This window comes from Chrysemys picta, chromosome 7 (genome assembly GCF_011386835.1).
Source record: "Chrysemys picta bellii isolate R12L10 chromosome 7, ASM1138683v2, whole genome shotgun sequence".
In the NCBI taxonomy this organism is placed as follows: Eukaryota; Metazoa; Chordata; order Testudines; family Emydidae; genus Chrysemys; species Chrysemys picta.
The window spans coordinates 33,845,654-33,860,174 of record NC_088797.1 but is presented as its reverse complement, the minus strand read 5'-3'; the positions used below and the strand labels follow the sequence as shown (position 1 = coordinate 33,860,174).

The window sequence follows — 14,521 nt, the reverse complement described above, 5'->3', positions numbered from 1 at the left end:
CCGTGTTGGGGGCTTACCCAGACCCTGCTGCTTTGTGCGTGGGGGGGTGGGGACCAGTGGGGAGGGGCCTCCGCGAGGGCCCAGATTGGAGGTGGAGGGTTATAGAGCAAGGGGCACTATTTGGACGTGGTGCTCTAGGGTAGGGCTCAGTATGAGAGGCTTGGCAGTGGGGAATACTGAGGTGGGCTGTGTGTGTAGGGGGGGTATGGGGCGGGAGAGGTCCCAGTGGGGGCTTTGGATGTGTAATGGGGAGAAACGGGATGGGGAATGGATGCCGTGAGGCCTTTGAGCTGCCTGTGCAAGGGAGGTTACAGAGGTGGGAGTTGGAGGGCAGCTGAGGAAAATGAGGGCCATTGATAGTGTGTATACGGGAAACGGGAATATATGGGGTAGCAATGAAGGCTTTGGACTGTGCTGTACATGGGGGGTTAGGGCAGGAGAGGTGCTGAGGTCCCTGGCTTTATGTATAGAGGATACAGGGAAAGAGGGGGGTGTGGGATAGGGGTGGAGGTGGCATGGATGCAGATGATCAGGTAGCTCAGGGTCTGGGGATGCGGAAGGAAGGAAGTGGATTAAAGTGTTGATGGCAGAGCAGGTGTTGTTTTTAAAATGCATGTAAGATGCTGTAGCTCTGAGACAAGGGTGTTTGCATGTGCACACTCCTCTTAACTCATCTGTCCCCTTTGAGCATCTCCAAAATCAGAATATTGTACCTTCTCCCCAGTAGCTAAATCACCAGAGCAGTGCAGGAAGCCCATACCATCCTTTCACTCCTGTTCAGTGTGGATAAAATTGTAAGGTCCTTGCAATAGAGGCATTATGTCCAAACTATGCTCAGCCCTTTAGCAAACAACAAAAGTTTATTGAATGTGCAAGGAGAGGATTTAGGAAGCAGAGTGCAATTATCTGAGTTAGGATTTGACCCGGAGACTGCAGTTACCATCTTTGTTTATACAAAATGTACCATAGGATCTTAAGTATCAGAGGGGTAACCGTGTTAGTCTGAATCTGTAAAAAGTAACAGAGGGTCCTATGGCACCTTTAAGACTAACAGAAGTATTGGGAGCATAAGCTTTCGTGGGTAAGAACCTCACTTCTTCAGATGCAAGTAATGGAAATCTCCAGAGGCAGGTATAAATCAGTATGGAGATAACGAGGTTAGTTCAATCAGGGAGGGTGAGGTGCTCTGCTAGCAGTTGAGCTGTGAACACCAAGGGAGGAGAAACTGCTTCTGTAGTTGGATAGCCATTCACCGTCTTTGTTTAATCCTGATCTGATGGTGTCAAATTTGCAAATGAACTGGAGCTCAGCAGTTTCTCTTTGGAGTCTGGTCCTGAAGTTTTTTTGCTGTAAGATGGCTACCTTTACATCTGCTATTGTGTGGCCAGGGAGGTTGAAGTGTTCTCCTACAGGTTTTTGTATATTGCCATTCCTGATATCTGACTTGTGTCCATTTATCCTCTTGCGTAGTGACTGTCCAGTTTGGCCAATGTACATAGCATCTGCAGATGCTGGACAGTCACTACGCAAGAGGATAAATGGACACAAGTCAGATACCAGGAATGGCAATATACAAAAACCTGTAGGAGAACACTTCAACCTCCCTGGCCACACAATAGCAGATGTAAAGGTAGCCATCTTACAGCAAAAAAACTTCAGGACCAGACTCCAAAGAGAAACTGCTGAGCTCCAGTTCATTTGCAAATTTGACACCATCAGATCAGGATTAAACAAAGACAGTGAATGGCTATCCAACTACAGAAGCAGTTTCTCCTCCCTTGGTGTTCACAGCTCAACTGCTAGCAGAGCACCTCACCCTCCCTGATTGAACTAACCTCGTTATCTCCATACTGATTTATACCTGCCTCTGGAGATTTCCATTACTTGCATCTGAAGAAGTGAGGTTCTTACCCACGAAAGCTTATGCTCCCAATACTTCTGTTAGTCTTAAAGGTGCCATAGGACCCTCTGTTACTTTTTTCATAGGATCTTAGTGAAATATGCTGGTCCAGGCCTTAGTTCTTCCATACATCTCCAACAGCAAAGTGCCTAGAACCCCATTCGAAGCCACTGATACCAAATTCCCTACTTTATTGTCAAGAACAATTTTAATGGGACATGGGTCATCTCTCCTGATTGTACTTAGCTTTCATGTAAATAGACTACGTGGATAGGACCCTATCACTGAAGAGTATTAGTAAAGCTTATATAGGAAGGATAGTCTAATGCAGGGGTCGGCAACCTTTCAGAAGTGGTGTACTGAGTCTTCATTTATTCGCTCTAGTTTAAGGTTTCGCGTGCCAGTAATACATTTTAATGTTTTTTGAAGGTTTCTTTCTATAAGTCTGTAATATATAACTAAACTATTGTTGTATGTAAAGTAAATAAGGTTTTAAAAATGTTTAAGAAATTTCATTTAGAATTAAATTAAAATGCAGAGCCCCCCCCTGGACCGGTGGCCAGGACCCAGGCAGTGAGTGCCACTGAAAATCAGCTCGCGTGCTGCCTTTGTCACACCTACTATAGGTTGCCTACCCCTGGTCTAGTGGATGGGATACTGGATTGGAACTCCGGAGACCTGGGTTCAATTCCCAGATCATCTATACTCCCTGCGTGACCCTGGGCAAGTCATTTAATCTACCCTGTGCCTAGGCTCCTGCATCTATAAAATGGGGGCAATACTGTGGTGAAGAGGGTCATATAAGTACAGAGATGTAAAAGAGCATTGCACTTGGATGAGTGCTTCTCCTTAAACCACTTTCCTCTTCCGCCGCCAGGCTCTGCCAAGATGGTGAAACTCTTCATTGGGAATCTGCCCCGGGAGGCAACGGAGCAAGAGATCCGGTCGCTCTTTGAGCAGTACGGGAAGGTGCTGGAATGTGACATCATCAAAAACTATGGCTTTGTGCACATCGAAGACAAGACAGCGGCCGAAGATGCCATCCGTAACCTGCATCACCACAAGCTGCATGGTGTCTGCATCAATGTGGAAGCCAGCAAGAACAAGAGCAAGGCCTCCACCAAGCTGCATGTGGGCAACATCAGCACCACCTGCACTAACCTGGAGCTGCGAGCCAAGTTTGAAGAGTATGGCCCAGTGATCGAGTGTGACATAGTGAAGGACTATGCCTTTGTGCACATGGAGCGGGCTGAGGATGCGGTGGAGGCCATCAGGGGCCTAGACAACACAGAGTTCCAAGGTGAAACATGAACCAGGGCAAGTGCAGCCTTCGCTAGGACTAGGTAGCGCCAGGTTCTGTCCAGAAGATCAGGTCAGGTGGAAATCTGTTGGTCATGGGGTCCTAATTGTGCTGAATGAATAATGGAGTACCTGGGTGGCGTTCAGACTGATCATGTTGTCTGGATGAGTTTTTCAGTGTAGATGCTTAACACAACAAGAAGTGCAGAGTTCTTGGGGAGTTGTTTAGGAATTGGATAAACCATGGTTTTTGTTCAAGTTAGAAAAGTGCTTTCATTGGATTTGAGAAATACTTTAAGTACATGTCTGGTTAATGAACTAGGTAATGCAGTGCTGCTCCTCTGGAGAACTGTTTGTCATACATTTAATAGTCCTCTGGCTGCAGTTATGGTTGAAAAAGTGTTACAGGAGGTTGAAGGGTGTTGACATAGCTGTGGGGAGACCAAGTCTGGAATAGCAGGGGGCACTGTAGGTCATGATTGAGTTTCATGGGCAGAACTGTGTGTTTGCGGAAGCCCAGGACTTGAATAGCAGGGTTGAGATTGTGGGGCATGGCAGAAATGTGGCAGGAGCTTGCACGAGATCAGATATGTTGGTCCCTCATCTTTAGGAGTATTTAAAGCTTTGTGCAATTATTAAAAGGTGTTAAGAGATCTTTCCTTCCAAAAGATGTTAAAGATGACCTGCAAGGAGAGGTGGAGGGTGGAAATGGGCTTGTCTGCTTTTTTTATGATGCATAAAGTTGGTCTGAACAGATTTGTTAAATTAAAACTCTGGGTTTTTTTTCTACACCAGAAATTTGGGTTTTGTTTATGGTGTGAGTCTAGTTCTCTAATCATGAGACAGTGATGACCTCACAAAAGTGAAGAGTGAAAGCTGAGGTATCAAAAGGAGAAGGTATTTTTAGTTAGACAATAACTTTGTCTTTCTCTGTTAACTCCTAATGAACTTCAGTTATCAGTCAACCTTTTGAATAAGGAAGCCTTTATTAATTTCTCCTTTAAATTGTTAGAGCTTTGAGATCTCCCAGTAGTCCTGCAAAACCAAAGAAGATCAGACTTGCATTCCTGATCTTTATAAGGTTAAGACCAGTGTTAGACATTAGACTGGTCCATAAAAATAAAATGTTTTTAAACCACCAATTTATTAGAACAGGAACAAACAAGAGTATGTCGTTAAGTCTCCAATAGGTTTAGCCTTATCTAGTTAGCCTAATTACAAAAAAAACAAGGTACTTAACTGAGTTACTTTAACTCAGAAGACTGTGAAATGAAGGTTACTCCTGGGGGGATTCTGCGTGACTGGGCACCCCCAGAAAATGTCCCCCTGTACCCCCCGCCCACAGAATTCCTGTTTCCCTGCAGAAAACAGGGAAGCGCGGGGGGGGGGGGGGGAGCACAACCATGGGTGCAGGTTTTTTGGGGGGATTGCTCCCCTTGAAACAGAGATGCAGCGCGGGGGGGTACATGGGGTTACAAGCCGGTGCCCCCCTCATTTCTGCATGGACAGAGCTACCCATCTGAAGGAGGCTGGCTCCCCTGACTCTGCAGCTGAACGCCGCCTCCTGGGTCCTAGTGCCAGTCGTGCTCCCCTTCTGTGCGCTAGGAGCCTTCCTGTTTTCTGTGCAACAGTGAGTGCCCATGATGGGGTGGGAAATGAGGGGAGGGTGTGGGAAGAGGCAGTGGGGAAGGAAGGGGAGTGGAATAGGGCAGGGGGAGGGGAATGTGGGAGTAAGGGGAGGGGAATCGCAGCGGGAGCAGGAGACCAGCATGCAGCATCCCCTTGGCCGCAACTGGGGCTCCCCCATTAAGCAGGCCCATTGAATCCTCACCCTGACAAGCCCTACACCTGGACCCCTCTGATGAGCCCCCCAGGCCTCCACCCCACTGATCCCCAAGCAGCTGCACCTGTACTCCCACCCCATCAAGCCCCACTCCCCTGGCATTTGGAGCCCCCCATCTCCCCACACCCATACCCCCCTGCTGAACCCCAGTCACCTTCACCTGGATCAACTGCAGAGTCCCATTGCCCCTGCACCTGGAACCCCCCAACGAACCCCTGTGCATCCAGATCTCCCACTGAGCCACCGCACCCAGATTGTCCCACACCTGGTTCCACCCCCCCCCCCTCACCCACACCCACACACTTAGATCCGGCTGGGCTGAGCCTGCCTACCCACATCTGGTGCACCTGGCACAGAGGGGCAGAGCCCCAGGGTGTTTCTGGGGCAGGCCCAGCCCTTGCACTGTATCAGGTCAGGTGCAGCCTCACTGCCGAGTCCCTGTACCGCGGGAGGTGGGGGCTTCAGGGTGATCTCCCACCTCAGTGCAGCCAGTGAGTGGCCTGTGCTCCCCACTGCCATGCTGGAGCTACATTTATTTATTGACACAATTTTTTTGCAGAATTATTGTGCGTGTAATTTTTAATTTTTTGGTGCAGAATTCCCTCAGGAGTAGAAGGTCTAAAAATGAAAGAATGGCACCATAATGCAATCGAAATGGTAGGCCGTAGCAATCTTGCTGGAGTATTTGACAGTATTTGACTGAATAGGGGATCAATTGACCTTCTTTGACCAGTCAGCTGACTGACTTACCAAGCCTACTTAAAACCTCCCTAGCTGCCTTAAGCATTGTAAAGAGGCTGAAAGATATCTTGAAGACTCTACCTACAAATTTAGCCTGAGACAAATTGACTTAATCAACTAAAAAATGGGAGTTCATGGTAGGGGATGAATTGATATTGACTTGTTCTGTTGGAACTCTTGAGCTGTGGAGGATGAGAATTATCAGAATGGATCAGAGATGTGGTCTTTCTAGTTTGGTATCCTGTCTCTGACAGCAGCCAATACCAACTGCTTAGGAGAAGCTTCAGGGGACCCTGTAATAGCATTGATGGGATAACTAGACCCCAGCGGAGGTTAGCTCTTGCCCTGAAGCAGAAGAATTTAAATCTCTTCCAAAACTTGCATCTTTTTATAACATTTACTGTTCTTGTTCTGGCTATCCTTATCCCTGTAAATGGTCAATACTCTTTGAATCCTGCTTAGTTTTTGATCTTGGTGATACCTTGAGGTAGTGAGTTCCACATGTGAATTGTGCTCAGTGTGGAAAGAGGAGCAACTTTAAAACAGGTCAAAGGAAACACTATCACTGTTGTGGAATAGCCCCATGTTTTTGTATGATGAGAGGGTAAATAGCATCCAGTCTATTGCCTCTATCCCATTTGTTGTTTTGTGTATTCCTATCACATTCTCTCATTTGTCTGTAAGATAAACGGCCCCATTCATTTAATCTCTTCATATGAGAGTTTTTTCAGGCTCATAATTCTCATCACCTGTCTTTTGCCCTCATCTGTTTCTGATACATACTTTATGGAGCTGGGGTGACCAAAATAGAACACAGTACTCTAGGTGGAGGTGTCCCAATGATTTATAGAATGGCATTATATCTTCAGGATTCTCCATCCCATCCCTTACGTACCTTAGCACTTTGCTCCTGCACACTGGTTTCCATTGACTTGCCCAGAGTGGTGCCCAGATCTCTTAGAGTTGATCCAGCTAATTTAGGAACTCAGTAAGCGTTCAAATTAATGCACATAGCAGGGAATACTTTCAATTTATCAACACTGAGCAGTGGCAACAAAACAGATGTGCAATTTTTGTCATTCCCAATGTTTTGGTTGCATGAGCTGTCTCTGCTCCAGCAGTACAAAGCCATCTGTTAGTGCAATGTGGAAAGCAAGTGGATTTGTAGACTGTCATGTTACACCTGTGCACAGATCTTTGGGTCCTACAATGGGTACGCCCTATCTAGTCTTGGGAGTTAGGCTGTGAAGCTCTACCTCAGCTAACGGGCATGTCTGGTACAACCATTGAAAGTGATGCTGCATCTCTCAACACCTCATCCCAAAAGTTAACCTGTTAAGGGTTTGTAGACATAATCTTTAGTAAAGAAACAGCTGCTCTTCTGTTTAGAACAGAATATTTGTCTTCTCTTAGAAGCAGCAGCCAGGTGTATCTTTAGGCAGCCCTGTAAAAGAAAGGGTGTGTGCCTGGAGGCCTGACTGTCTTGGGTCTAAAACACTGCATTGCATATACCCATATGGCCTACATAGAAATTAATGGGATTTTAGGGAGATTAGCCATTTGAAGCTTGTAGCAGGGCTGCTATTAATGCATGAGTGCTTGTTTCGTGTTTCTACTAATAAACTTCTCTGCACCGTAAGTGGCTAAGACATTTGGTTTCCATTTTCTAGTGACAAGCAGAAATAGAACTCTCTCATTGATTATATTCAGACTATGAAACAAAGGGTGTTTTGCACCTTGCCACTAATTCTTCTGTCCCAGGCTCAGTGACCAAAAGCTGTTAACACCCCAAAGCTAGGCTTGGCAGAATTTTATTTTTATAATATTTTGGTGGCTAGTATTATTTTAAATTAACAAAAAATCTAAAAAAATGCTTTAAATGTTCACAGTTGTGTGAAATTAGGGGAGGGAGGGTCAGACAATAGTTACACCTCTACCCCGATATAACGCTGTCCTCGGGAGCCAAAAATTTTTACTGCATTATAGGGGAAAACACATTTTTCTTATGTTGCCTATCTGTAAATTTTAATTATCGATGGAAATATTTTTTCCACTGGTTAGTGTATGTACAGTGAAATAGAGGTTTTCTGATTAAAAATTAAATTCCTCCAAGCCTACTCATAGCACTTCCATAATTCCCATTAAATAAGCTGGTGGGTCCCAGCCCAGTTCCTGTTGAACAGGTGTGCACCTTTCATAAACCCTGAAAGTCCAAAGATTGAACTGGCCATGGAGGATGGAACCCCCCCACCCCCCCACCCCCTTCAAAGTGGCCCTCCAGGTCAGGATTAAGACATTTTGGCTGGGTGGGGATGCTGGCACATTGTGTGGGCACCGGTAGTGCCAGACCTATTTTATAGATGTTACTTCAGCTTTCAGGGCTGCCAGTGTGTGTGTGTGTGTGTGTGTGTGTGAAATCTAGAATATATAAAAAATGAAGTTACTTGTGTTTTTTTTCTGAGAGGGACTTTATTACTTACTTCTGAAAACACAAGCACCATTAGGGGTAACATTTTCAAAAACAAGTGTCACTTAACCTCTTAAGGCCTATTTTCAAAAGTGACATGGGCACTTTTGAAAATGATACACTTGATCTATAACATGGGGAAGTTGGCCATGTTGCACCCAGACCATCTTCACAAATATGCATCCTGGCGGACCATGTCCCTTTCGCAGAAGTGATGTTTGAGGCAGAAGGCCCAGATGGGAATTGTTCAAAGAAATGCTTGAGAACAAGAGGTCATGCTCATTTCAGTCAAATGTACACCCAAATAGTGGCCTCAAGCTCCTGACAGCTGTCTAAGAATAGCTATTTTTAACTGGAACTGTGCAGAGGTATTTCTGGCCATGTGATGTCTTGGCAGACTGCTGAGGAGAATATACACTCTTTTAAGGATTCTATGTGACAAGTCTATCTGATCTACATTGGAGTAGCATGGAAAGGGCCTTTGGATTAATCTAGTCCGTCCCTCATGATAAAATGGAATATAAAAAGGGCTGCTCAACTCTCACTGCAGAGGATTGGCTTTATTCGGTAGGTTGCTATGGTCAAGTATCGTATAACTGGTTTTCCAGCCCTGAGCCTACAGCACTTTCCTACCTGTTTAGTATCAGTCTCAAACACTTGATGGGAAGCACCGTAGAAGGTGAATGCAATGGTGTCCTTCTCTGTCAGGTAAGTGCCATAGTGGTAAGTTGCTTTGCTACCGAAAACACTGGCTATATCTCTGTAACTTAAGGTAAGTCAAGCTGGCAAGAGATCACCCATAAGCTTGTGCAGTTAAACTGGGACTGTTTATGGACTTCTGGCTAAAGGATTACTGGATTCTGTTGTGATTTATGTTCTGTAACATCTAACTGAAATGGTGGCTCTTGATGTAGAATATAATCTGGGTTTTGACTCTCTGAATGCTGCTGAGGGCCGGATGCATGTCGGAGATAGAGGTCGCATGTTGTGGTTACAATGCTTTTTTCTTTTCCAGCTTCAAGTGCAGAAGCTCCTTCAGTGTCACCTGGTTGGAGGGACCTTCTCACCTCTGCTTTTGTACATTGCAAAGCACAAGAATGGTGATCAATAAATAGCTTTAATACACTGAAAGTAGCAAGTAACTCAGTAATTCAAACAATTAAATATTTTTCAGATTAGCTGGCAAAAGTGCTATACTTAAATCTGACCTTAATACCAAAACCACAAGGATCCCTACATTATGCTCCTTGAAGTATTGGCTGTTTCACACCAAGAACTCCTTTGTGTAGTGTCTATATTCAGTCTCTTGTCCTACAGTCAAAACTTTGAGTGACAAGTAGACCGTTTCTGGTCTGAAATGCTCCTTTGCTTTGGGCTAACTGGCAAATCCACTTTCTTTGTAGTACATCATCTACATCTAGCATGCAACTACAGCATTCTTGCTGTGCTAAGGTGCATGGTATAAGAATCTAAATAGAATAGATTGCCTCCTCTGCAAGGAGAAGCTCACTTGCTGTATGCAATCAGCTGAGACATCTTGGCAAAGAAAACTGCCAAAGAAAAATCTAGCACTGAGTTCCGCAGGACTCACTGATATTGAAAACAGAACAGCAAGTTAGTTCTAGGTTAGGTTTGCAGACTAAACATGCAGCCAAAGTGTTTGCAGTGTGAGAAATTTCGTGTGTAGCTTTTTCATTTGAGGTGGAAGAGCAAATTGCTATTACAAAACTGTTAATTATCCAGAGGCTTATAGCTAACTTGCATGGAAAGATTGCCTTACACAGTTTAGTTAGTGCTTTCAAACTTGACAGTCTAAACTTGCATATCAAGATTGCTGTAAAGGCATCTAAATAAGTGGCCTGACATTCAGAGCAGCTCCCACTGACTTCAGTGTCAGAGGAAAATGTTTTTCCACAAAACTGACCATAAGCAATGGAAAACCACAAGCACACGCAATAGTTCTACAATGCTTTGTCCACAGAGCCCATGACTGCTATATCCATCCTGCTACTTTTTCCCATCAGGTGCTGCGGGCTTTGTGTTTTAAAAAGGGGGTTAAAGATCTCTTTGGACATTGGTAGGAGCCATCCCCATGCCCTTTCTGCCAGTTAACTTCTCCTGGTCTCCCCTGTGGCCTGGATGGTGGGCACGTGGCTCCTTTTTGTTTAGCTGTTCTGCAAATCGCCTGCCATAAGATTGCTGTGGTGTGAGCTTATTGTACGTATCTGGTAATGCCCAGCCTTCACCAGGCCTGGAAATGGCCAGAGAGTCTAGACCATTTTGAATTGTACTTGTGCTGCCAATGTATGTAACTTTCTTGAACCCTCTTGCTAAGTATGGTAGTTCATGCTGTGTTGTTCCTGGTCTGCTCTGACAATCATTATATGGATATCTTCTGAAAAGTCATCTTGGGATTTGTCAGGATGTGTTTCCTTCCGGAGTTCCATCAATAACCATTCCAAGACAGATACAATCACTGGAGTTCTTGGGAGTTCTGTCTGTTCTTGGGGCTCTGCATCGCTTCACGGGGGTAAATCTTAGTAGACAGTGAGGAGCCAGTATCCCGTAAAAGCTGACGGGTAAAATTGTTGGTTTGACTTATGGGCAGAATGCTCAATAATTGTAGCTGTCTGGTTAGATGTACTGAGGGGGTGAATCGATCAGCTTGTCTTGATACATTTTAAATCAAGATTTAATATGCTTTGTTTTGTTACAAATCTTGTGGTTTTCCATGTGGCATCAGTTTATTATAGCAACCATTCTTGCGTCTGTTTCTTAAAGGCAAGCGGATGCACGTGCAGTTGTCCACCAGTCGGCTCAGGACCGCGCCCGGGATGGGAGACAAGAGTGGCTGCTATCGGTGCGGGAAAGAAGGGCACTGGTCTAAAGAGTGTCCGGTAGATCGCACGGGGCAAGTGCCTGACTTTACCGAAACCTATAATGAGCAGTACGGAGCGGTGCGCACTCCCTACCCCGCGGGCTATGGGGAGACCATGTATTACGATGATGGGTATGGAGCAATGGTCGACTACTACAAAAGATATCGCGTGAGGCCCTATGCTACGGCATCTGCATACGACGCCTATGCAGAGCAAACAATGGCCCAGTATTCGCAGTATGCGCAATACTCCCAAGTACAAACCACAGCCATGGCCGCCACCACAGCCATGGCCGCCACCACAGCCATGGCCAATCGCCTCACTACTACCCTAGACCCTTATGATAGAGCGCTGCTGCCAACCCCGGGAGCAGCAGCAGCAGCAGTAGCTGCAGCTGCAACTGCCGCTGCAGCAGCCGCATCCTCCACCTATTACACCCGGGATAGAAGCCCCCTGCGTCGCACGGCAACCGCGGCCACCACCGTCGGAGAGGCGTACGGTTATGAACGTTGTCAGCTGTCTCCAGTCTCGTCGGTCGCTCGGGCCTCCCTCTACGATGTTCAGCGGTTCGGGCGGGAGTCGTATGCGGACAGGGCGCGGTACTCTGCGTTTTGAGTCGGAGGTGAGAGCACTTTCCGGTCTAGTTCATCGTTTTTTGTCCTGATACTTTGAGGACATGGGGATCCTCTTCCTAGGTTCTAAGTATGTAACATACATGGTGCTACAGGGGCACATTTGGCCCTGTATCACTGGATGCTAGCAAAAAGTGCCTTACACCTATTAAACTCTGAATTTCACTTGTCAGGCATTTGGCAAAGCTTTGACCCTTGTTAGGATTTTAAATCAATCATACATCAGGCCTTTTACTTGGAAGTAGACATTTTCCAAAGCCAGGATGTAAGAATGAAATGTAAACTGAGTCAAGTCCAGAAATAACGCATGTTTTTCTGAGGTATCTGTCACCAGAGAATCTAGTGCATTGTGCATATAACTGAAACAGGTGTACATGTAGGGCTTGGAACATTTCCCCCCAAATAGAGCATGTTTTATATTACCTATGCTGCTACTGTACAGCTACATTAATAAGACCAGGAATGGAATTATGGGGATACAGCCAGGGGATTAATTGTCAAGGGGATTCCTGCAGTTAAAGGCCAGAGCATGATTACAGTTGTCACTATACTCTAAGAATAAGCTCAGCTTTATGATGAGAGGGTTGTTGAGAGCTCTGCGCCCCCTCCCCCCCCTTTGCGGTGGTGTTCCTTCAAACTCCTGTACTGGGATGTGATGTTGTGGGGAGCTATTTAGGACCCAGAATATCTAGGGCATTGTAACTTGCAGTGAGCACGAATTTCCAGGTGAAATGACTTACAACTATTGTGTGGAGCGTGGGTCTAGTTTCCTCTGAGCAGTCTCTTCTGTACTAGATGAAGCTTCCCAATGGCCTTGTGGGAGCCCCCACAGAGAGGGAGCTATAGTAGTCTAATTTAGGAAGGGGGAGGGCACATGCGCTGAACGAGTCAAAGATGAAAGAAGTTACTGGCACTTGTCTGCTCCTCTTGGGACTTCAGGAGCAGAGATGAGTTGGGAAGTTAAAGCCTTCAGGGCAGGGGCACTGTCTTACTGGTCTGAACTACCACAAATACTGTTCACAAAATAATATTTGGAGCTTGCAAGTTGCTGAGAGTCAGGAGAATGTCTTACATTGAGGACAATGGTCACTGTCTTGTTCGTTCCTGCCAACGAGCATCCTGTTTACCATAATGCCTGCTTCCGAGGAACAGGAGCATTCACCCACAACTGCTTTAACTTGTCTCAGTTTAAACAGTTGGAAGCTTGTGGCATGGCCTCCAGTGATAGTAGGTGACCTAGGAGGGGCCAGAGGATTTGAAAGGTGATGAAGGATTAGAATTCTCAGCTTAAATCTGAGCCCCCTTTTACACACCAGGTGTAGCTGGTGTGTCCAGTTCTCCTACCAGTCTGTTGTCGTGGGAGGGACTTCACTTTACAGGGTTGGATTCTTCACTCAGCTCACCTTGCATGAAGGTTCTCGCCTTGTCATTGCACCACTCCTAGCGGGAAGGACCTGGGAATCTCCCAGGGCTCCTCTTGCATGTGGCCAGGGTTCAAATGTAAAAGTAATGAGAGAGAGCAGAAGTTTCTGACTCAAATAACAGCATTGTACTCTGAGCTGAGTTTAGCCAGGTAGTAGCATTTTGTTCTTCAATGACCCATCTGATTACAGCAAAAGAGGCCCAGGCAGTGCATTTCCAGGGGTTGCTTTTGTTGTATTGCATTGGAGAGTTATCTATTGATTCCCCCACTGAGTAGGCCATTCTGCATCCTCTCTCAAAAGTGCATTAGCAGTTAGGTTCATGTAGGGTTGCAATGAATCTTGTAATAAGTTTCCATTTCAGTGCAAGAAGACACCAAGCTGAATACAAGACACCATGTCTGTTGGGATTTAGGCTCCTAAATCAATTAGGCACTTTGGAACATTTTACCCTTAATCCCTAAAGTCAGCTGCTGAGAGTCTGTGTTCAGGAAGCAGTTTCTGCAAGTAAGTAGGGTCCTCGGGCACTTTAAACTTTATTAAAAGAAACCTTGTGTAAAGTAAATGGGGTTTTTAAACCTAAATTTCTTGGACATTGTTTAAAGGCCAAAAGGTAAAATTTTCAAAAGTGCCTAACCCCTGTTGATTTGGGTTCCTATGCCATTTTAGTGCTTTTGAAGACTTCACCCAAAATCTTCTGGAGACTGAGCTATCTGATTTCTTAATTCTCTCTCTTCTTGTTTAATTCAAGCGGTCTTTGAATTGTGAGCAAGAACAACCTCAACCTGGGGAGCTATTTTTAGTCCATGTTCTGGAAAGGTAGATCCACAGCAAGAAGATGAGCTTCTAAATGGGCTGGAGGTCTTGATGCTACTGCATTTCAGAGAAGATATTTGAACAGGATTTTGTTAATGCCATAACTTGAATGCTACACTTAACTGTATTAAACTACAGTGATTGTTTAATTGGCCCACTCATACCAATAGCTACAGCACAGCAGATGCCTCCTATAAAACTTTGTTTAGGTACATTCTAAGAAGCAGAACTACTCTCTGTCCTTGGAAAAAATCTTCCCTGCCACCTAGAAGTAGGTCCTGTTGTAAAGGACCAGGTCAATGTACTGATGGAAGCCCTCTGTGCTCTTCTTGTCACCCCAGTAGAGGGGGCAGGCACAGGGATTTTAATCAGGATGTCCATCCTGGGCCCCATGTGAACATTAGGTCTTCGGTATCCGGCTCTGGCTATTAGAGGTCAAGTTGGCTTGGTGCTCCATTGCCCTCTAACTACTGGAAAAAGGAGTTTTCTCTTCTCCCCACACCAGCTGGCTGTTGGTAGGGAA

The 14,521-nt window shown here is 45.5% G+C and overlaps 1 protein-coding gene across 4 annotated transcripts in view; it reads left to right on the top strand.

The window, feature by feature from the left end:
* Window positions 1-14,521, top strand: part of LOC101930877 (RNA-binding protein 4B) — a 72,150-nt gene that overhangs the window by 251 nt on the left and 57,378 nt on the right. For 2 of the 4 annotated variants that reach the window (XM_065553081.1, XM_005307965.4), the window contains exons 2-3: window positions 2,778-3,200; window positions 11,032-11,751. In XM_065553081.1, the coding sequence (XP_065409153.1) occupies window positions 2,789-3,200; window positions 11,032-11,744 (1,125 nt within the window). In that variant the 5' untranslated portion in view covers window positions 2,778-2,788 and the 3' untranslated portion in view covers window positions 11,745-11,751. The other 2 variants (XM_005307966.4, XM_005307967.4) reach the window with 2 other exon arrangements.